At 37.1% G+C, this 22,944-nt stretch overlaps 1 protein-coding gene and 2 long non-coding RNA genes across 6 annotated transcripts; 1 reads left to right on the top strand and 2 right to left on the bottom strand.

Moving 5' to 3' along the window:
* Positions 1 to 4,688: 4,688 nt before the first annotated feature.
* Positions 4,689 to 5,757, bottom strand: LOC130997557 (uncharacterized). The gene is made up of 3 exons (XR_009093122.1): positions 5,629 to 5,757; positions 5,487 to 5,547; positions 4,689 to 4,828 (listed from the first exon to the last, which is right to left on the bottom strand). It is a non-coding gene; the product is annotated as an uncharacterized LOC130997557 (long non-coding RNA).
* An 88-nt stretch (positions 5,758 to 5,845) lies between these two features.
* On the bottom strand, positions 5,846 to 6,986 carry LOC130997556 (uncharacterized). Of its 3 annotated transcripts, none has more exons than XR_009093121.1 (4): positions 6,895 to 6,976; positions 6,750 to 6,789; positions 6,543 to 6,666; positions 5,846 to 6,224 (listed from the first exon to the last, which is right to left on the bottom strand). It is a non-coding gene; the product is annotated as an uncharacterized LOC130997556 (long non-coding RNA). The 3 variants fall into 3 exon arrangements; XR_009093120.1 differs by having other exon boundaries at positions 5,848 to 6,224; positions 6,543 to 6,650; positions 6,895 to 6,986; XR_009093119.1 differs by lacking the exon at positions 6,895 to 6,976 and having other exon boundaries at positions 5,848 to 6,224; positions 6,750 to 6,885.
* A 14,009-nt stretch (positions 6,987 to 20,995) lies between these two features.
* On the top strand, positions 20,996 to 22,388 carry LOC130997555 (expansin-A4-like). Of its 2 annotated transcripts, none has more exons than XM_057922915.1 (3): positions 20,996 to 21,333; positions 21,410 to 21,734; positions 21,815 to 22,388. In XM_057922915.1, the coding sequence occupies exons 1-3, from the start codon at positions 21,183 to 21,185 to the stop codon at positions 22,122 to 22,124; spliced, it is 786 nt and encodes a 261-aa protein (XP_057778898.1). In that variant the 5' UTR covers positions 20,996 to 21,182; the 3' UTR covers positions 22,125 to 22,388. The 2 variants fall into 2 exon arrangements, with proteins under 2 accessions (XP_057778898.1, XP_057778899.1); XM_057922916.1 differs by having other exon boundaries at positions 21,031 to 21,333; positions 21,827 to 22,388.
* Positions 22,389 to 22,944: the final 556 nt, after the last annotated feature.

Below are 22,944 nucleotides of genomic sequence, written 5' to 3'. Positions count from 1 at the left end.
ACTCGTATTATTGATATATAGAGTACCTATTAATTCATTTAAAGTCTAATTCAATATACAAAATCATATATATATTCATAACCTTATAATATATCAAGATGATATCGATGAGATGCTGTTAATTACGGATCGAACTCGTTTTTGTCTTTATTTTTATGTCGCAAAAGTATTTATTTATTAATTTATTATTATTATTAATTAATTAATTTTTTTTAATCAATATAGTTTATATACTCCATTAGTATTTTATGATGATAATTATTGTATTTTGAATTTATTTCCATACGTCCTTATTTTTATAAAAAATAAGAAGATAATTTGTTATAAGATAAGTAATTTGAATTTATTTCCATTCGTCGTTATTTTGAATTTATTACTTTGTTACGAATTAATTGTAATGTTGTTTGAAAACATGAAATTAATAGTTGCTCAACATAACATATATAAATGTAAAAAGAAAGTGCAGTTGTAATTTTGTTCCTAAACATAGTTCAGACAAATAGTTCCAAAACATGAATTAATTACATAGTCCAAAACATTAAATTAATAGTTCCAAAATATAAAGTGCTGCTCAAGGTAGCTGACCCGACCGCCTCATGAACGCCTCGATTTCAGCCATACGCTGCTGGAGGGCCTCACGTTCTGCTTGTTCGGCTAGAAGGCGCTCTTCAAGCGTGGAGATCTGTGTCTCATACATCTGCTGAGACATCATGGAAGTGCCTGTGCTTTGAGAAGACCCCCTACTAACCTGGCTCCTACCGGCACTTCCAGTGCCGTAGAGCCGGGACCTGTCGGGCCGTACGACCTCCAAGTAGATCTCAGGCAGCCGGTCCTCTCGCCCAGTCTCAACAGCAATGCGACGAATCTCCGCCTAATTCAGACATAACAATTGAAAATTGTATTAAAATAAATACATTTCACTATGAATTACTAATATTTGATTAAACTAATTAACCGCTTACATCAATGTCCGCATCCCTCTGTGACAGAAAAGATCCATCCTCGCGCATGTGGAGGCGGAGGAAAGTGCTATAGTTCTGTGCAGTCAGGGGGAGTCTAGTGTCCAAGCTCTGTCCATGCATGCATATAAACAAGTTATTATTTGCGATATTATATATATATATATATATATATATATATATATATATATATACTTATGAATTTATTTGATAATTACTAACCAGACTCTGCTGCAGGACACGAGTGGACCGAGACCCTCCCACGTGCCTGCTGATCCCAGTACCGGGTCCATCGGGCTCAGACATCCGGTTCGCACGTGCTCGCTCGGAAACGGCCTGAACAGCCTCCTGACTCCAGTATGCCTTGAGTCCTGTCCAGAATTCGGCAGACATCCAGACGGGTCTATCCATCTCCCGACCTGCATCGGTATGAGCCCTGAGCTTCCTCTTGTAGTCGCTCATCATGTCACTGTACCTCTTGCTGGCTTTAACCTCCCACATGGCCCTGACCTCAAGCTCGTCCGCAGGCGACCAAGAAAACTCTTTCTGTTGAATGAAATAGTTAATTTAATATATAACATTTTACAATAGATTATCAAATATTTTTATATGCACTATAAATTCAATCATACCTGTAATTCGGCATAGTACAACTCCTTCACATCCGGGGGAGTCAACCTCCAAGTGTACCCGCCTGGGTTATCCACCCTCTTAAATGCTTTAGTGCAGGCTTTGGCCAGGCCCACTGGCTCCATCAAAGCACTGTGTAAAACTAATTTAAGGATTTGTTTGCTGTACGAAAAATAATGATTTAAATTAAAATACTTACCCATTAGGCATCCTCTGAAAGACAAGCCTCCCATGTGCTTCCCTAGGCGCGTTGGCCCTGATGGTGGCAGCTGGAGGGGCGATGGGCCTTCTAGCCCGTGAACTACTAGACGCCTGGGCAGTAAAAAACTTGAACTGCCTGACTCGCTAAAACAAAGGGATCATACTTCTTGTATCTTCTTGTATGGTTCACTGAAACCAACTTGAAGTCCGTATCAATAGAAGTTCCCTGAGCCGACAAGTCAAACCATTCACATTTGAACAAGACTGTCTTCTTAATTGGATACCCTGGATACTCCAGCACGCAAACCTCCTGCAGACGCCCATAAAAGTCTAGCACATCTCTGTCATAGACCGAGCCTTTAATGCAAACTCCACTGTTCACAGTCGCACTGTCCCTATCACGATCAGTAATGTGAAATCTATAACCATTCACAAAATAGCCGGAGTACGTTTCAATCTCATGTAAGGGCCCGACTGCAAGCGACTTAACATACGGGTTCAAATCATCGTTATAAGGACGACTCACCTGTTACACGCATTGATTTTAGTTTGCAAAGCCAATTTTAGTCACGTAAATGTATATTAGATCTAAGGAAGTCGCATCTTACATATTGGCTAAACCACACCAAAAAATTGTTATCATATGCAACCTCTAACTCCGCGTCGGTGATTGAAGGATTTGCATATCGCATTTCCCCCTCGAAGATCCTTGGATACAAAGAAAAAGTTATATGTTTTTACCTATGTACGATGCTGAAAATATACATAAATTGAACGAGAATACTCACTTGATATATGTGTCTGCAACTTCCGCACAGTTGCTCAAAATATACATGTGTGCAGCAAAGTATTCTTTTGGCTCCATGTATCTCCTTGTCGTTCGACCAATCGGACGTCCAACTGATTTGAATATTGCGAGTACATTGGGATCATCATTCTCGGCAGTAGGTTCTTCAATATTGCGAGGCAAATTCTCCACTTTGTAATCACATGATCCTCAAAATAATACGAAGAGAAAGTTGACATTTCTTCTAGTATATATGCATTGCTGATGGATGCCTCAACCTTGGCTTTGTTTTTGATATGATTTTTCAATGTCCTCAAATATCGTTCAAAAGGATACATCCATCGATACTGCACTGGACCGGCAAGCCGTGCTTCATCTGCCAAATGAACAGGTAGGTGCTCCATTGAGTTAAAAAAACTCGGTGGGAAGATACGCTCAAGTTTGCATAGAGTAACAACTATCTTCTCACTCAGGGTTCCCATATCATCTATTGAGATGTTGCGAGATGTTAATTCTCTGAAGAAGAAACTTAACTCTGTAATTGCCTCCCAAACGTTCTTAGAAAGAAGTTCTTTGAAGGCAACAGGTAGCAGTATTTGCATGAACACGTGACAGTCGTGACTTTTCATGTTGTGCATCTTCAGGTTGTTCAAATCAACGCATCTGCTAATATTTGACACGTACCCATCAGGAAACTTAAGACTCTGTATCCATTGTAGTAAAATCTTCTTCTCATCCCTTTCAAGCGTGTAACATGCTTTTGGATACTGTCGGGCTCCATCCAGTTTCTTTAATTCAGGCCGGCGACAAAAGACGTTCAGTTCTTCTCTTGACTTTTCTGTATCTTTCGTCTTTCCCTTCACATTGAGGACAGTATTGAACACATTATCAAACACATTTTTTTCAATGTGCATGACATCCAAATTATGTCGAATCAAAAGATCCTTCCAATAAGGAAGATCCCAAAATATGTTTTTCTTCTTCCACCCTATATTTTGATGTTTTGCAAGTTGAGCGTTTCTCCCATCAAAGTCTTCTGTAACCTTCACGAAGCCCAACTGATCTATTTGATTCAAGATTTCTGTCCCCGATCTCTGTTCTGGTGCATACACATTGCAAGTCTTATTCTTCAAAAATGAGGTTTTATTTCTTCTAAACACATGGTTACGAGGTAAGAACTTCCGATGACAGTCAAACCACGATTGTTTTCCACTCTTCGTTAGAGTGAAAGCTTCTGTATTCTCCATACAATGTGGACATGCCAATCTCCCAGCTGTACCCCACCCAGACAACATAGCGTACGCTGGAAAATCACTGATAGTCCAAATAAGAGCTGCCCGCATGTGAAAATTTTGCTTCACAGATACGTCGTAAGTGTTCGCACCTACGTCCCACAAATATTCACTACTAGAAAAACGCACATAGATAACGGATTTTATCCGTTATCTATGAGCAAAAAAAGCGTTGTGTATAGTGGTGTTATCTATTATAGGTGTCATACACAACGGTTTAAAAACCGTTATCTATGAAGGGAAAAGATAACAGTACAACCACACATACATAACGGTTATAAAACCGTTATCTATGAAGGGAATAGATAACAGTACAACCACACATACATAACGGTTATAAAACCGTTATCTATATTGATTATACATAACGGTTTTCGACTGTTATGTATTATAATTTATCCGTTATCTATTCCATAATATATATTTTTTCATATTATAGTTAACAATTTTTTATACTTTTTATAACGGTTTAAACCGTTATCTTTGTAAGAAAAAGATAACGATTTTCCACTGTTATGTATTAGAATTTATCCGTTATGTATTATGTAATATTTTTTTTTTCCATATTATAGTTAACAGTTTTTTATACTTTTTATAACGGTTTAAACCGTTATCTATGTAAGACATAGATAACGGTTTTTTGTACCTTTTATAACGATTTTAACCATTATCTTTAATATTTAATATTTTTTCTCAATTTTTATGTTATTTATATCAAGAAATAAATAAATAACTTTAAAACAACAAAATGATAAAATCAACAATAACAATATTATATATTATCCAAAATATTCGTACATTATCATCCAAATGAACCAAGTATCAAGTATCTAAGATCATTACATATTTCGATTCACTTCCTGGCTTATCCACTCCGACAAAGTCCTCATCGACCTCTCAAAGGCTTCCTTCGCGCTCATCTTCATCTTGATCTTCCTCCCTTTTTGAAAGTAACATCCCTTGATAACATACAAACATATACGCCACTTGTCAAATACTTAGTTATATGAAAGGAAAATAGTGTTAAAAAAAGATATTATGCATACACTAGCATTATTGATTGAGAAAATCCCCTTCTGAAGAAATGATAAAAAGGAAAAAGACATTGTTCTTCATGCATATGTACATTCAAGGAATATGATGGAGTTAAACCTCAATATTTTGTTAGTTATCAGCCAGATCTAACTAAACCTTTGGGTCTTTTTTTTTTCTAACAAATTTCCAAAGAGCAAAGGATAGGAAACTTATCCATGTAAAGTTCAAATTCCACATATCTACACAAGATATCAAGATGCCTCAGTTTACAGTATAAATCATAAATATGTTCTGATATGACTATATACAGTTCAGAGCATCGATACGATATCACCTTCTTTCAGTCCACAAATGCTTACACCCTAACAGAACATGAGAAGACCACAAATTCTGGAGAACAAATAACAATAAAGCTGACCACACAAGGAGCAGCAATGGGTTTTGATGAAAATGACCCATGCTTAAAGCCATAACAGGGCCATATTACAGCTTATAAAAAGTGCAAATGAAATCAATAGCCACCATGTATTTCAAAAAAATTAGTATGATGACTAAATAAAAAAAGATGGGAAAGGTAGGCACCTCGATATAGAAACTGAAAGCTAACTTTGTAATGGTAAGGAGCACCCAGAATAATGTATACCTGATAATTAGAAAAGGATATAATTTATTACAAGAGATCATGCTATAGAATACAAAAAGATCTTATCCTTAATGCCTTAACTTGAAGAGAGAAAAGGTACTTTCATGCATTCCCCTGCCAACATAGAGCCGAGGCTGTAGCACATAAACATAGAAACAAAAGTTACCACCTGTTTTTTTAATGAACAATACCATGAGAATATAATGTAACACACATCACACCTTGTCCAAGTTTCAATATTGCAGCAGTTATAAAGATGCTCAGTACTTTATTGAAAACACCATCTTCGAAAAGATTGCATCCCATTTTCAACAACTAAACCCCATTAACAGAAGAATCTCTTAATCTGACATTTCTTTGCAAGTAAACCAAACACGTCTCCTCAAAATAAAATGTCCAATCAAGCTATCAACTTAACTGGTCAAACTTTGCACCTCTCACTTATCCAAACTTATCTGTATTTTTCTAGAATATACTTTCCCAAAATAATAGTTCATGGAACAGAAACACAAGAGAGCTTCTTGGAGATGATAATTGAAAGTTATATGGTTAGATTAATTTCAGTTTGGGTAGAAATATACGTACGAAATGGATACCTGTTGAGTCCCATTCAAAATTCCCTCCAAGGAGTTTGTGAGTTTTACCCTCCCATCAGCGCTAGTAATAGCATTTTGGAACTACAAGGGGGAACAAACATTTATTGAATGTCAGTGGCGTCCACCATCACAATAAAGCTGCAAACTTTATATAAAGAAAAAATAATGGGAACATAATTTTAGTAAAGAGATTATGCTACAATATCAAACATCGGTCCCACATGAAAGTGTGGAATGGTATATAAGAGGAGGTCACAAAGTTACTAGAAGTGATAACAGATTCAACAAGACAACCAGATACCAATCACAATGAAACTAAATCAAGCAAATTATTAAGACCAAAGCACAAAATGATATGCTGAGGAAGAACAAAAGATGGACTAATTCTACAAGCTTTACCTGCACATTAATTGAATTCAACAAGGATGTTTCTTTGAGCATCAAATCTTTAATCTCCAACAAAGCATTATATGTATCATAGTGCTTCCGTGTTTGTCGGAGCTTTTTCTACAAACAAACAAATCTGTGTGCAGTTCAGCCTTATATATAAGCAAATAGCACAGAGATATAAATACTTATGATATTATTAAAATGCAAACTCTTTACCTGAATTTGAGTGTTAAGTTCAGAAAGTCGGAGTTCGTACCTGCATTGTTAATCAGAAGTTCAAACAAAGTGATGAAAACTGAGCAAGTAAGAATTTTGTGTTGTTAATTTCAAAAGTGATGGAAGAAGATGCTTAGGCGGGTACTGTATTAGTTCAGCCTGTGCTGGTACTTCATCAAGCTGCCGCTTTAGTAACACGATTGATCTTAGCTTTGTGGCGAGTTCCTATCATTGACAGAGAGAAAGCATCGTCAGTCTCGAGGAATTATCCTTAAGTATCATCTCTGCTCAGATTAAATATCGATCATCTGAAAGCACATAGATACTACTCGATTAACACCACATAGATACTACTCGATTGAACCCACATAGATCACAACAAATAACTTATCAAATACTTGAGCTTATATAATGATTTAAAAGTTTACAGATTTAGGGTCAATCCAAAGTTGGTGGAATTCATTCCAAAGCCCCATTAATCTAGAAATTAGATAAAATCACCTGATTGGCCTTCTTGGCAAGATTCCTGAAAATGACAGAGCAATTCCCTTAAGCTATTCTGATTTAATAACCAATTTCTATCCGAACAATGCAACAAAATTCCCAGCAGTAATCAGAAGGAGAAAAACAGTTGGAAAATGGTAAAAAGAGCTGATTCAGATCTAGAAATTAAACTGTATAATCATGGAAATCTCAAAACAAATACACATCAAAATAACACCAAAATTACCGTAGAAACGTGGGCGGTTCCAACCAAATATACAATTGAGGATAATCGAATAACAAAGAGATAATTCAAAAACTTGAGCAAAATAGCTTGACAAAATAAAAAAATTTGAGCAAAATAGCTTCAGATAATTTAAAAAATTCGAGCAAAAGCCCTAATCTAAATCATATTGTTACCAACTGTGACAGCCCGAAACCAATTCATTTATTTGAAATTATTTATCTTTGAATTGTTTGAATTTTATTTATTTATTTATTGTAAAGTCATTTAAAATTTTATTATATTCTCAGTTATAAATTGTCTAGTCGCGCTCCTAGTTAGATATAAGACTTTGAATTATAGATTAATGTGCATAAACATAGAAATTATATTCTCACTTTTCATTTAAATTGGGCCTAATGATTTATAATGTTAGGCATTATATACACATTGGGCCTGATATTTATTATGTTATGCTTTATCCAGTTTGGGCCTCTATATCTTGGACTAAGATTTTACAATTTTTCCTTTAACAAGCCCATTTACGAACACATATTATCAGCCCATATATTATGTAGAGTAGATTTCATTCTTATTTTAAAATTTGCCTCAACGTGTTGCTCTGTAAATTAGCCAGCCAATCCTATTTACCATTTTATTTCAGCCACGTATCACTTGTATTTCCTCTCTCATTTAAATTTCTCCGTCCCCATCAGCCATTGTTATTCTCATCTCTGGAAATTCTGTGAAACTTCAAACTTGTTCAGTAAATTTCTGCAATCGTCATCTTCTATAGAAGATCAGCTTGGTAAATTTATTTTTGGTGATTTTAAAGCATCAAAGCAAATTCTATTTTTTTTCTGCCTTTCTAAGAAAATCTCTGTTCTTGAATCAAATCCAACACATAAATGCTTACAATCAAATACTTTTCCTGAATTCATGAGAAAAACAAATAGAATAATTCTACTACCTTTTTCAGAAAAGAAATTAGAAAAACTAGAAGTTGGATTGAAGAGGAATTGGGGCATAGGATTTAGATGAGAGAGAGAGTGGGCGTCTGAACGGCGCCGGTGTGAAAAGGGAAGGTAGGCAGCGCCCTCGCCGGAGAAATAGGGGCGGCGGCGGCGCCAGATCTGGAAAAGGGGAGGAGGCAGCGAAGCAGCTGTGCTGTCCGTCGAGGTGATGGCGGCGGCACCCGTTGCTTCCAGTCGAAGAAAGAAGGAGACCACGCCGGGCTGGAGGAGACGGCGTCGGGCGTAGCGGCGGCGATGGCTGGCTGGGGGAGCGGCGTCGTGGCCGTCTGGCCGAGAGGGTGAGAGGGGTCGGGAGAGAGGTTGAGGAGTCAGAGAGAGGGAGGCTGGGAGAGAGAGATAGGCTGGGAAAGAGAGGAGAGGCGCCGGACGGCGCCGTCGTCAGGCGGCGGCGGGAAGGCTGAGAGGAAGAGATGTTGTGATTTAGTGTGAGTGTGAGTGCGTGAGTGAAGGTGTGTGTTGTGTGCGTGTGTGTGTACTGAGAGTGAGTGAAAGTGAGAATGAGTGAGATTTAATGAAGAAGAATGGGTTTAGGCCTTTAATGTTTGGGCTACACTTTTATTTTATGGGCTATTTGGAGCTAAAGTTTGATTTGTATTTATATTTAGTAATTGGACCTTAGATATTTAAGAGTATATATATTGAGCCCAATTTCTTTTTTTTAATAAAAGATGTTTTATAATTTATTAGATCAATAATTTTAATGGTATTCTAAAAATAAATTCTTAATATTTATATTTATATTATTTCTAAATTTCAACTAGGCCCTTACATTTTATTATTGAATTTATCTGACTAGGTGTAGCGCGACTAGGATATGAATTTTAATTGAATTACTCAAGTTGAAGTTGAAGTTGAAGTTGAAGTTGAAGTTCAAGTTCAAGTTAATTTTCAGGTGTGAGATTTATTTCAGTACATGCTGTGGTTAATTCTTGTCCATTTTAATAATATGTGTTTTCCATATGTGTTATGACGTATATTTTGAGGATATCGCTAGGGGCCCGTAAATAGGGTCCAGGACTTCACCGTCCTTGGATTGCCACAATGCGATTTGAGGTTTATTTTGAGGATGTCGCCAGGGGCCCGTAAATAGGGTCCAGGACTTCACAGTCCTTGGGTTGCCACAGTGCGAATATTGAGGATATATATGAAGTGACCGTATGTGTTTACTATGTTATTATCTTGGACAATTATTGCATGATATCCCACACTGAGTTATACTCTGTATGCTCATCCCATTATTAACATTTTCAGGTTTTAAAGGCCGGAGGCGCGTGGAGGGTCGAATGGGCGTATCAAGTCATTTTGAAAATAGTTGATTCAAATATTTAAAGTTTTACTTAGTAGTTAAACATTTTCATGATATCTTTATGTCATGCTTTGGAATGAAGATGTTGATTTTTGATTTTCAATTAAAGTTAATATTTGAATATATCATTAGAAAATTTGATATCTTTTAAATCATTTTAAAAGTGTTTTTCAAAAGTATTTTATTTAATCATTACTTTCATTAAATTGATTTTCCCGGATATTTATTTTAAAGGTTGATTTTGAAATTTTTAAAGACTTCCGCGTTAAATATTTATTTAAAATTTATATTTAACTCCTTAATTAGATTAGGGTGTTACAAGGTGGTATCAGAGCAGGTCTACTTTCCTGTAGACTCTGCAAAATAAAATTTTCTTAAAAAAATTTTAAAAGTCGTTTGTGAGAAAGCCATTCGACCACTACGCGCTCCGACTTAAAGGTAAATGTATTTCAAAATATTTTAATGGGGATGAGTATAAACTATTTATATTCCGAAATTATGTTGAAATTGCTGCAATTGTTGAAGTTATTGTGAGGAAGTTGATGTTCATATTACAAGTTATTATGTTGAGGATCAATTGCAGCTATGAATTTATTTCGGAATTTTACAGTCCATGATGTCAAAGCATGAGTTATGAAATTGAGGTTATTATGAGAAAGTTCATTTTATAAGTAATTATGTCGAAGTTTATTGAAACTATAGTTTTGTTTTGAAATTTCACAGTTCATGATGTTAAAGTATGAGTTATGAAAATTTTTATTTTTAAACGTAGTCCTCGAATTAGGAATAACCTATAAATTTTCCTAGAAACGGCCTTGTTCTATATTCTTTCATTTCTGTAAGGATATGTAAGTTAGAAATCGATAGTGCCAATGATTATAGAACCATCAGGAATCACGTGCATATTCCCACTATGCCGAGAACACTACTCCGAATCACGAAGAAGAAGCAAGAAATTCATCCAACTAGTGGAGTGGTTTTATGAGTTAGTTTTTGAATGCATTGTGAGGATTTATCCAACAACAAACTCAAGCTCAAGCTACACGACTTATAGTAACTCAAATTCATATCACGACGGATCATTCTATCGAACGACTACGAAACTACAACTCGCCTCGGTTCAGTAGACTTGATAGGTTGTTAACAGTCGAAGAGAGCTGGAGGACTAGAACGAGTTTTCACTCACATCAATTGTATCAACGAATAAAAAGTATTTTATCCTATCATTCAACTTGCGAAGGATGCTTGGCAATGACAATATCCGGGATGAAAGCAATGAAGGTGTTAACTCAAGGTTTTGGTGAGGGTCGTGTAGTAAACGTCGAAGGCAAAGAAGACAGAAGAACTTTCCCTCGAGAGTGTGCCAGTGGTACGTAATTTTTTTCGAGCTTACCCCGATAATATAACATGCATACCGCCATTGGATAGGCAAGTGGAGTTCGTGATCAATTTAGTACCTGGAGTTGCACCAATTTTAGAGCATCATATAGGATGACGCCAGATAAGAAGAGTTACAGACACAATTGCGAAGCTTTTAGACATAAGGTTTACTTTTTGTCCAAGCGTGTCACCATGGGGAACGCCATTCTTAATTGTCAAGAAGAAAAACGAAACGATGCATATGAGTAAGATTATCACACGCTCAATCCACTTACCATCATGAAGAAGTATCATTTGCCACGAATAGAAGACTTATTCGACCAAGTGAAATGAGCAGACGTGATTTCGAAGATCGATTTGAGGTCGGGTTTCCATCAACCTAAGATAGAATAGAGCAATGTATCGAAGATGACTTTTCAAACAAGTTCTCCATAGGCTTTATCAACGATATTCTGTTATACTCAAGAAACGATGTACAACGTGAAGAACATTTCAAGATCGTATTATTAACTTCATGGAGCGAGAAGTTTTATGTAGACTTGAGAAGGGCGAATTTTTGGTTAGGTCGAATTATTTTCATTAGTCGCGTAATAACTGCTCAAGGAATCAAAGTGGACCCTGCTAAAGTTCAGCTATCAATAATTGGAGGACGTCTACAAATGCTAGTGAAAAGAGAAATTTCCGAGGACTCGCTAGTTTTATAGAAGATTCATCGAGGAATTCTCATGGCAGCTTTGATGACACGATTAGCAAAGGAAATAAGTTACCTTCAAAACGACTGACAAGTGCGAACAGAGTTTTCAAGAAGAGAAAATCTACAACAACATCAACGTTAGCCATAGTTGATAGATCAAACAATTTCCTCGCAATACTGACGCATCGAAGCAATGTGCATCAAGACAATTGAAGACGCTCGGACACAACTACCTACGCACGATTTAGCAATTGTCCCTATAGTTCACGCGCTAATATTTGGAGACACTGCTTGTATGAAGAAAAATGTGAAATCTCCACCGACCATAAACGTTTAAATATTTTGTCACGCTGAAGGAGTTGGACATGAGACAAAGAAGACGGCTAGAACATGTGAAAAAAACTGCGATTGCACCAATACAGTATCACCCATGGAGGTTAGTGCAGTGGCAAATGCACTTAGCAGAAATGACGAAGAACAATTCGCTTCGATGACAACTCAAGAAGATACATTGATAAGAGAATTCAAGAGATTGAAATTCAAGGTGGTGACTTCGAATACCCAGAAAGTTAGATTAGCTGCGTTAGTTGTTATACCCACGTTACTATATCGAATTGAGAAAGCTCAAGAAACCAACGATGTTCTCCACAAAATGACGAATAAGGACCATAGACACGATATCGTATGCTTCTAGCTAGCGAGTAAGGAGACGTTGACAAATGTCGGTGAAATTTGTGTCATCAAAAGCAAGGAGCGGATGAAAGAAATTTTGATGAGGCACATTGCACTATACACGACTCACCCTGGAAGCACCAAGAAGTGCAGAGATCTTAAAAGAACGTTTTTGTTTTGGTGCAGAACAATGAAGAAAACGATAGCCGAAGGTTTTGGGAAGCTCAGTTACTATTAATAGAATCCGCGTATAACAATAGTTTTTAAACGACTCTTGACGTAGCTCTGTACAAGGTATTATATGGGAGAAAGTGTAGGTCGTCTTTATGTTGGGACGAGATTTGACAAAAAGAAAAGTATTAGGCCCAAAAATCGTGGAGACAACAATTGAAGTGATCAAGAAAACAAAAGGGAAGATCGAAATAGCTAAAGATCGACCGGAATCCAATGCATATCGTAGAATAAGAGAGCTATATTTCGAAGTTGGCGAAAAGTGTTCCTCAAGGTAGCATCGATGAAATGAGGCCTGCAATTTGGAATGAAAGGCAAATTGAGACTTCGAATTTTAGCTAGGACCTTTCGAAATCCTAGAGTTTATAAGGGAGATAGCCGATTGTCTAGCTTCAACGCCATAGCTGTCAACCGTTCCCAACGTGTTTCACGTGTTTATGTTGCGAAATATTTGCACAATCCCAATGATATCGTACATTAAGAAGATCAATCAACAAAGACCTCACATGCAGAGAAGAGTATGTCATGTTAGATTGAAGGTGCACGTTTTTACGAGGTCAAGATATACCATTAGTTAAATCACTATACAAGACACAGACTTGATGAAACTACCTGAGAATGCGAAGAAGAAATCTTAACTCGTTACCCTCATTTAGAGCCGAGTAAGTTAAATTTCGAGGACGAAATTTTCTTTTAGTGGGTTGGATTGTGACAGCCCGAAACCAATTCATTTATTTGAAATTATTTATCTTTGAATTGTTTGAATTTTATTTATTTATTTATTGTAAAGTCATTTAAAATTTTATTATATTCTCAGTTATAAATTGTCTAGTCGCGCTCCTAGTTAGATATAAGACTTTGAATTATAGATTAATGTGCATAAACATAGAAATTATATTCTCACTTTTCATTTAAATTGGGCCTAATGATTTATAATGTTAGGCATTATATACACATTGGGCCTGATATTTATTATGTTATGCTTTATCCAGTTTGGGCCTCTATATCTTGGACTAAGATTTTACAATTTTTCCTTTAACAAGCCCATTTACGAACACATATTATCAGCCCATATATTATGTAGAGTAGATTTCATTCTTATTTTAAAATTTGCCTCAACGTGTTGCTCTGTAAATTAGCCAGCCAATCCTATTTACCATTTTATTTCAGCCACGTATCACTTGTATTTCCTCTCTCATTTAAATTTCTCCGTCCCCATCAGCCATTGTTATTCTCATCTCTGGAAATTCTGTGAAACTTCAAACTTGTTCAGTAAATTTCTGCAATCGTCATCTTCTATAGAAGATCAGCTTGGTAAATTTATTTTTGGTGATTTTAAAGCATCAAAGCAAATTCTATTTTTTTTCTGCCTTTCTAAGAAAATCTCTGTTCTTGAATCAAATCCAACACATAAATGCTTACAATCAAATACTTTTCCTGAATTCATGAGAAAAACAAATAGAATAATTCTACTACCTTTTTCAGAAAAGAAATTAGAAAAACTAGAAGTTGGATTGAAGAGGAATTGGGGCATAGGATTTAGATGAGAGAGAGAGTGGGCGTCTGAACGGCGCCGGTGTGAAAAGGGAAGGTAGGCAGCGCCCTCGCCGGAGAAATAGGGGCGGCGGCGGCGCCAGATCTGGAAAAGGGGAGGAGGCAGCGAAGCAGCTGTGCTGTCCGTCGAGGTGATGGCGGCGGCACCCGTTGCTTCCAGTCGAAGAAAGAAGGAGACCACGCCGGGCTGGAGGAGACGGCGTCGGGCGTAGCGGCGGCGATGGCTGGCTGGGGGAGCGGCGTCGTGGCCGTCTGGCCGAGAGGGTGAGAGGGGTCGGGAGAGAGGTTGAGGAGTCAGAGAGAGGGAGGCTGGGAGAGAGAGATAGGCTGGGAAAGAGAGGAGAGGCGCCGGACGGCGCCGTCGTCAGGCGGCGGCGGGAAGGCTGAGAGGAAGAGATGTTGTGATTTAGTGTGAGTGTGAGTGCGTGAGTGAAGGTGTGTGTTGTGTGCGTGTGTGTGTACTGAGAGTGAGTGAAAGTGAGAATGAGTGAGATTTAATGAAGAAGAATGGGTTTAGGCCTTTAATGTTTGGGCTACACTTTTATTTTATGGGCTATTTGGAGCTAAAGTTTGATTTGTATTTATATTTAGTAATTGGACCTTAGATATTTAAGAGTATATATATTGAGCCCAATTTCTTTTTTTTAATAAAAGATGTTTTATAATTTATTAGATCAATAATTTTAATGGTATTCTAAAAATAAATTCTTAATATTTATATTTATATTATTTCTAAATTTCAACTAGGCCCTTACATTTTATTATTTGAATTTATCTGACTAGGTGTAGCGCGACTAGGATATGAATTTTAATTGAATTACTCAAGTTGAAGTTGAAGTTGAAGTTGAAGTTGAAGTTCAAGTTCAAGTTAATTTTCAGGTGTGAGATTTATTTCAGTACATGCTGTGGTTAATTCTTGTCCATTTTAATAATATGTGTTTTCCATATGTGTTATGACGTATATTTTGAGGATATCGCTAGGGGCCCGTAAATAGGGTCCAGGACTTCACCGTCCTTGGATTGCCACAATGCGATTTGAGGTTTATTTTGAGGATGTCGCCAGGGGCCCGTAAATAGGGTCCAGGACTTCACAGTCCTTGGGTTGCCACAGTGCGAATATTGAGGATATATATGAAGTGACCGTATGTGTTTACTATGTTATTATCTTGGACAATTATTGCATGATATCCCACACTGAGTTATACTCTGTATGCTCATCCCATTATTAACATTTTCAGGTTTTAAAGGCCGGAGGCGCGTGGAGGGTCGAATGGGCGTATCAAGTCATTTTGAAAATAGTTGATTCAAATATTTAAAGTTTTACTTAGTAGTTAAACATTTTCATGATATCTTTATGTCATGCTTTGGAATGAAGATGTTGATTTTTGATTTTCAATTAAAGTTAATATTTGAATATATCATTAGAAAATTTGATATCTTTTAAATCATTTTAAAAGTGTTTTTCAAAAGTATTTTATTTAATCATTACTTTCATTAAATTGATTTTCCCGGATATTTATTTTAAAGGTTGATTTTGAAATTTTTAAAGACTTCCGCGTTAAATATTTATTTAAAATTTATATTTAACTCCTTAATTAGATTAGGGTGTTACACCAACAAAGTTCAAAAATTAGGGATTTGGAATGAGATTTGCGTAAGGGATGAATAATTAGGGATTCTACCTTGGTGGTGGCTATTGTAGAAGGCGGCGGCGACAGCGGCGGCTCCTAGGGTCTGCGATTGAGAGCTCGACCGGCGACAGCTGCTAGGCCTAACGGACGGAGAGAGAGAGACGGGTGCGGTAGGTGGCAGACGGAGAAGCAAAAAGCCTGATCTGCTGCTGCTGCTGCGAGAAGAGCGGCGTCGGCGGAGGAGAGGGGTGGTCTGCTCGTGCTCGGTGGAGAGGAGAAGGGTGCTCCGCCGCTCGATCTGCTGCTGCGAGAAGAGCGGCGTCAGAGGCGACGCGATGCAGGGTGGGTGGGGGCAGGGGCGGTCACTGACTCACTGGCACCGGCGTCCGGTTGCTCGTGCAGCGTCGTCCGGCGCGGCGTCACCGGGGGGAGGCGGCGGGTGTGTTAGGAGTATTGGAGCAGAAGCTTGAAAATTAGATTTTGAGTTAGGTTTTGAATTTTACCTAGTAAAAATATATATTTATGAAAAAAAATAATGTTAATACATAACAGTTATATAACGCATTTCTTAACGGTAAAAAAACTGTTGTAAAAAAGTGTTAATAGATAACGGTTGACGTAACGGTTTATCAAACCGTTATGTATGTAACTAATAGATAACGCTAAAGGATAACGGATTACATCATACTGTTATCTATTGTTATGGATAACACTACATAGATAACGAATTTCTTCAGAACCGTTGTCTTTTCTAGAAAATGCGCTCATACATAACGGTTTTTAAAAAAAACCGTTATGTATGAAGTGTTATGTATGTGAAATTTTGTAGTAGTGATTTCAACTCTTGTATCAGTGGCTGCAAGAATACGTCCAACTTCATCTTTGGATTGGATGGGCCAGGTACAAGAACTGTGAGGAACATGAATTGTTCTTTCATGCACAACCATGGAGGCAAGTTATATGGTGTGACAATGACCGGCCAAGAAGAATATTGACGTCCTGATTGTGCAAAGGGGGCAAAACCATCTGTAGATAGACCTAATCTCACATTTCTGGTCTCTTTAGCAAATTCAGGATAGACTGAATTCAAGTGCTTCCAAGCCGGAGAGTCTGCCGGGTGGCGCATAACCCCATCGTCTGTTGAAGTCGCATGCCAACGCATATTCTCGGCTGTTGCTGCAGATGCAAACAACCTCTGCAGTTGGGGCGTCAAAGGAAAGTAGTACATCTGTTTGGCGGGCACCTGTTTCTTTCGACGACTTCCAGATGCACGCAAATTCTCCTTATATCGTGATTGATCACAGAACATACAACTATGTAGCTCACTAGTTTCCCCCCAATACAACATACAATTATTAACGCAACAATCGATCTTTTCCACGGGCAAACCCAAACCGCGCAGATTTCTCTTCGTACTATAGAAGTCTTCTGGACAATTGTTATCATTCGGTAAAGCATTTCGAAACATCGAAGACAACTGATTGTAAGTTCTCTCTGACATGTGACTTTCAGTCTTTATGCTCATGAATTGAGTCATCCAGGATAACTGTGAGTAAGTGTCACAGCCTGGGTACAATGGATTATCGGCCGCGTTCAACATGTCGTAAATCTGTTGAGCATCAGGATTGGGCGGCTCCTCCAGATTTGACACATCTTGATAATTACTAGGTCCAGCATGATCATGCACCATCCTTTCATAGTTATTGTATGACCCATCATCCTCATCCATTACTTGGTAATTACTAGGTCCAGCATGTTCTGTCGCCATATACATCGGTGCTTCATCGTGATAAACCCAAGTTGTGTAATTGTGGACAAATCCACGCCTAGTAACATGTTTTCTGACTGTAGGTACAAATAAAAAGGCTTCATTGTTACACTTCTTACACGGGCACCTAATGTTACCTACTCCATCTGTATACGCCGTTTGATTTATCGCATAATCAAGGAAACTCTCCAGCCCCGTTTCAAATGCAGAACGATCATTGTATCTCGCATATATCCACATGCGATTATCACTCATTCTTGCAAATTCTAATTGAGAAAAATAAATAAAATATCATAAATTACTTGAATCAAACGAAATTTCGACAGCATAACCACACTATCCTAACTACCAAGTGCTCGACTCTACCAGCAGCTATAGTGACCATAGTGGTCCTAATTTACTAAGCCTATACTAGGTCTACCCTGCCCCCCAATGTCGAAGCAATATACAATACATATAAAGCAATAAAAAATAAAGTTTGAAATTTAAAACAATCATTTGTTGGGAGAAGATCCTTAAGAAACAATCAATTTCTATCCCCAAGGGAGAAGATCCTTAAGAAATTGATTAAATCTATCCCACAATATATAATATCATATCATTTCATGATAAACACATACGTAGCACACTTAAAATTCAATTAATCATACTTTGTTTAACAAAATTATTTAACATAAATAAATCTCTAACAAATTCATACTTAAAATTAATCATGCTTTATAATTAATCAAACAACTTTAATTTAAAATTAATCAAACTCCAACTAATTATTAATTAGATTGTAAAAACAAATTTCAATATAATTTAACTAATTAAAATTAATCACACTTCACATATTATAAATTAATTAAAATTAATCAAATTAACATTAATTAGATTCTAACAAAATAATATTAAAAAACAAATTTTAAATTAATTAATCATACTTCAAATATTATAAATTAATTAAAATTAATCTAATTAATATTAATTTTAATCTAACAAAATAATTAATAAATAAATCAAATAATTAACGAGAACGAAAGCGTACGGTAGTGGTCGGCGGCGGAGCGGTGGCGATGGCGGTGTCGGCAACGGCACGACGTCGTTCAACTAATTAAATGTTAAAGAAATAAATTAATTAAATGTGAAAGTGAGAGATAAAGAGAAAGAGAGAGAAATAATACCTGCAGGGGTGGCTGGTCGGCGACGGTGGACTGACGGCGGCGGTCAGCGGCGGCTGCTGGGTCGGCGAGGAGGCGCGGCAGGGGGCAGGGAGAAGGGTTTTTTGGGCTGCGCGTGATTGCTGTGAAAGAAAAGGGGATCTGATCGTTTTTTATTTAAAGAATTACCGGCGGCAATGTCGCCGTTAAGCAACAATTTTTTTAAAATTAAAGTTAAATTAAATTAATTTGAAATTACCGGCGGCGAGCTGCCTCTAATTACCGGCGGTGATAATGCCGCCGGTAATACCGCCGTTAAAGAAAAAAACCGACCCGCCTTCTTTCGGTGTCGTTGGGCCGCCGATAATTACCGGCGGGCGTTTTGCCGCCGGTAATTTCCCCGGTAATACTCGGTTTTTTTGTAGTGCGATCGGTTCGGGTTCGGTTATCCGTACCCGAATTTTCGGTTACCCGAATCCGAAATTGCCAAATTTCAATAACCGTTCCCGAACCGTTTTAGAAGTTCGGTTACCCAATACCCGCTTCGGTTAACCAATTGGGTTATTTGGGTATCCGAAATACCCATTTAAAAAATAAAATTCAAATAATTTTTGCTCTACCTACTCTAAAAGAAATTACAAATATATAATATATATTTACAAATATATAATATATTTGTAAATATATTATAATATATATGTAAATTATTTGTAAATTTACAAATATAATATATTTGTAAATATATAATATATGTTATATACATAATATATTTGTAAATATTATATATATTATATAATATATATAATATATATTATATATTTACAAATATATTATAAATTTGTAAATTTATAATATATAATATATTATAAATTTGTAAATTTATAATATATATTGGTAAATTTACAAATATATTATATATAATAATTTACAAATATATATATATATATATTAAATAATTTACAAATATATAATATATTATATATGATATATTGATAATATATATTAAATAATTAATAAAATAATTTTCGGTTATTCGGTTAACCCGATCGGTTTTTCGGGTTAACCGATAACCGAAATTTCCAAAAAATCAATAATCGAAACCGATCCATTACCCGAAATTTTTGGTTATTGGATATCCAAACCCGGGAATTTCGGTTCGGTTAATTGGATACCCAAAACCCGATAACCATTTAGACAGCCCTAGCTTGTTATGCTATGTAATTTGAAACTTACTTTTCTGCAAAAATTAAACGTAATATAATCTTATTATATTTTTGGCTTTAATTTGTATCATAGACGTCCGACCGACCGACCATTAAGTTTCTTCGACTACCATAATCTAGTTCGATTTTATAGATGCTTTATTCAACGTGCATTCCATGAAGATTACTTCTCATTCTTAAAAGGACACTTATGACTTTGGTGATCGACACTAAATATATAGTTTGGCCAAAATTAAAAGTTCAAACTGCAAGTTGCAAGTTGCAAGTTGTGAAGTGACTATAGTTTGACGGACAATTAAAAGATGAATTTTTTATAATATATTTCAAAAGCAATATTGATACCTTCCATCCCAGTATCTCTTAATTATATTATATTAAATGCCTTAAAAATATAAGCTTCCGTCCATAAAAAATAGTCCTAAAAGTAAACGACACGAGTTTTAATAAAAATAGTTAAATGTATTGTGAGTGGAGAAGGGGTTTCACTTAAAAGTAATGTTAATAATGATATTTAATTGTAATGTGAGTGGAGAAATGGACTCATATGATAGAAAGTTTTCAAAAATGAAAAATGACTAATTTTTATGGACATTCCCAAATGAAAAAATTAACTATTTTTTGTGGACGGAGGGAGTATCACTTTTTCCTGGAAATGTTGGTCATTTGTAATCTCTCTTCACAAAGTAAAAATAAAATTTGAGGATGCTAAAAATAATGTCCATTTTGAGTTGCTGAGCAACAAACAATTGGTAGTTAAGAAAATTAACTAAAAATATTTGAAAAGCGGTAATATTTATGATGGGTTAAAATGATAAACTAATTGGTAGTGTAGAAGAATAATGAGCGAATAAAGTAATGGGGAAATGATACATATAGCGAAAACAGAAAATGTATTTGCACTATATTTATGTTGGTGTCCGTCAAAATTCTCAATTCAAAAGGCATGAGAGAGAGAGAGAGAAGGGGATAGTAAAGGGCGTATTAATTAGAGGGATGGAAGTGTGATTAGGCCCCCCCGCCCCGCCACTCCCACTATCCACCATAAGTACACCCTCCCGCTTTCCATTCCACACAAACATCTCTCTCCCAAAAATGCGGCCATTGAAGATGATCCTTTGCATGGCCACCATCCTCTGCTCTCTCACATCCGCCGGCGCCATAATCCCCGGCGTCTACGGCGGCACCACCTGGCAAGCCGCCCACGCTACATTCTACGGCGGCAGCGACGCCTCCGGCACCATGGGTTCATTCTCCGACTTAACAAAAAACAACGCTAGCTATGCTTCATTTCTGTTTTGTTAATTTTTGTAATTAATCAGGTGGTGCCTGCGGCTACGGAAACCTATACAGCCAGGGTTACGGCGTGAAGACGGCGGCACTGAGCACGGCGCTCTTCAACAACGGGCTGAGCTGCGGCGCCTGCTTCGAGATCAAGTGCGACGCGGCGCAGGACGCCAAGTGGTGCAACCCGGGCAGTCCCTCCATTCTAGTGACCGCCACCAATTTCTGCCCCCCAAACTACGCCCTCCCCAACGACAACGGCGGCTGGTGCAACCCTCCCCGCCCGCATTTCGACCTCGCCATGCCCATGTTCCTCAAGATCGCCCAGTACCGCGCCGGCATCGTTCCCGTCAACTTCCGCCGGTATTTTACAAACCACTTGACTGCGTAGCTATGAAATTAATTATTATAGAATTAATCAGGCAGATGAAATTGTGTGGCAGTGTGGCGTGCAGAAAACAAGGGGGAATCAGATTCACGATCAACGGCTTCCGTTACTTCAACCTGGTTCTGATCACCAACGTGGCGGGCGCAGGGGATGTGGTGCGCGCGAGCATCAAAGGCGGCAACACGCAGTGGGTGCCACTGAGCCGCAACTGGGGCCAAAATTGGCAATCCAACGCCGTCTTGGTGGGCCAGGCCCTCTCCTTTAGAGTTACCGGCAGTGACCGTCGCACTTCCACTTCCTGGAACGTGGCGCCTTCTAATTGGCAGTTCGGCCAGACCTTCACGGGCAAAAACTTCAGGGTCTGATCCCATCTCCCGCCTTCAAAAAATTCTCCTTTTTGACCCGGGAAGATTTTGAAGACTGCGTTGCTTTAAAAAAACTTATATATAAAATACCAAAATTAGTATTAATATATAGATCAAGTACTGTATTACTTTTGTGTGTGTTTTTCCACTTAGGGAATGGAGGAGGCTGAAGCGGCTAATGTAGCCCGCAGCTTCTACTTACTTTCTTTATTATCGCATCATATCATATATTAATGCCTATATATTTTCCTTTTTCGGGATTCATTTTTTCGTATCTACCTACATTTGGGGTGCAGGCAATGTTCAGTTTGTGATTTGACTGTCTTCCAAAAACGATCATTCCATATTTGAATAAAACTAGTCGTATTTAAATAGCTTAACTAATTCATAGTTCCATCTACAAATCATAATGCATGGCGAGTCAGCCCCACTAACCGATTAAAGTGAAATTTAGGGGTATCGCAATTCCGCAATTATAATAGATTTAAGATTTAATAAAATCACTTACAAAGATATTGAACTGGACTCAAATCTCAAAAAAACCTGAAACTGATGGATCGACTCGAATAGACTGATAAAAAAAGAGGGTTAGGATTGAAAATGTTTAACCCGAATTAAAAATAGCCCGAGTCCGATAGGGTTGGCTTGAAAACTGGCCCGATTAATCGAATATTTTTTTAATAATATTTTTTAAAATTTTAATACTTTACTTTTTAATTCGATAATAATATTTTGATACTTGTAGAATATATTTTGATTTTTTTCAACGGTTAATAACAAACATCTATGATATATAAAAAAAAAATAGTCATTTATGTTA

The sequence above is a fragment of the Salvia miltiorrhiza genome, chromosome 8, assembly GCF_028751815.1.
Source record: "Salvia miltiorrhiza cultivar Shanhuang (shh) chromosome 8, IMPLAD_Smil_shh, whole genome shotgun sequence".
In the NCBI taxonomy this organism is placed as follows: Eukaryota; Viridiplantae; Streptophyta; class Magnoliopsida; order Lamiales; family Lamiaceae; genus Salvia; species Salvia miltiorrhiza.
Note: the sequence above shows the minus strand (reverse complement) of the source record. Positions and strands in the feature narration are given on the sequence as shown.

Coding starts and splice junctions, on each gene's coding strand:
- LOC130997555 (XM_057922915.1), top strand. CDS start 21,183: ATGCGGCCATTGAAGATGATCCTTTGCATGGCCACCATCCTCTGCTCT. Junction 21,334..21,409: donor CGACGCCTCCGGCACCATGG/GTTCATTCTCCG, acceptor GTAATTAATCAG/GTGGTGCCTGCGGCTACGGA. Junction 21,735..21,814: donor GTTCCCGTCAACTTCCGCCG/GTATTTTACAAA, acceptor ATTGTGTGGCAG/TGTGGCGTGCAGAAAACAAG.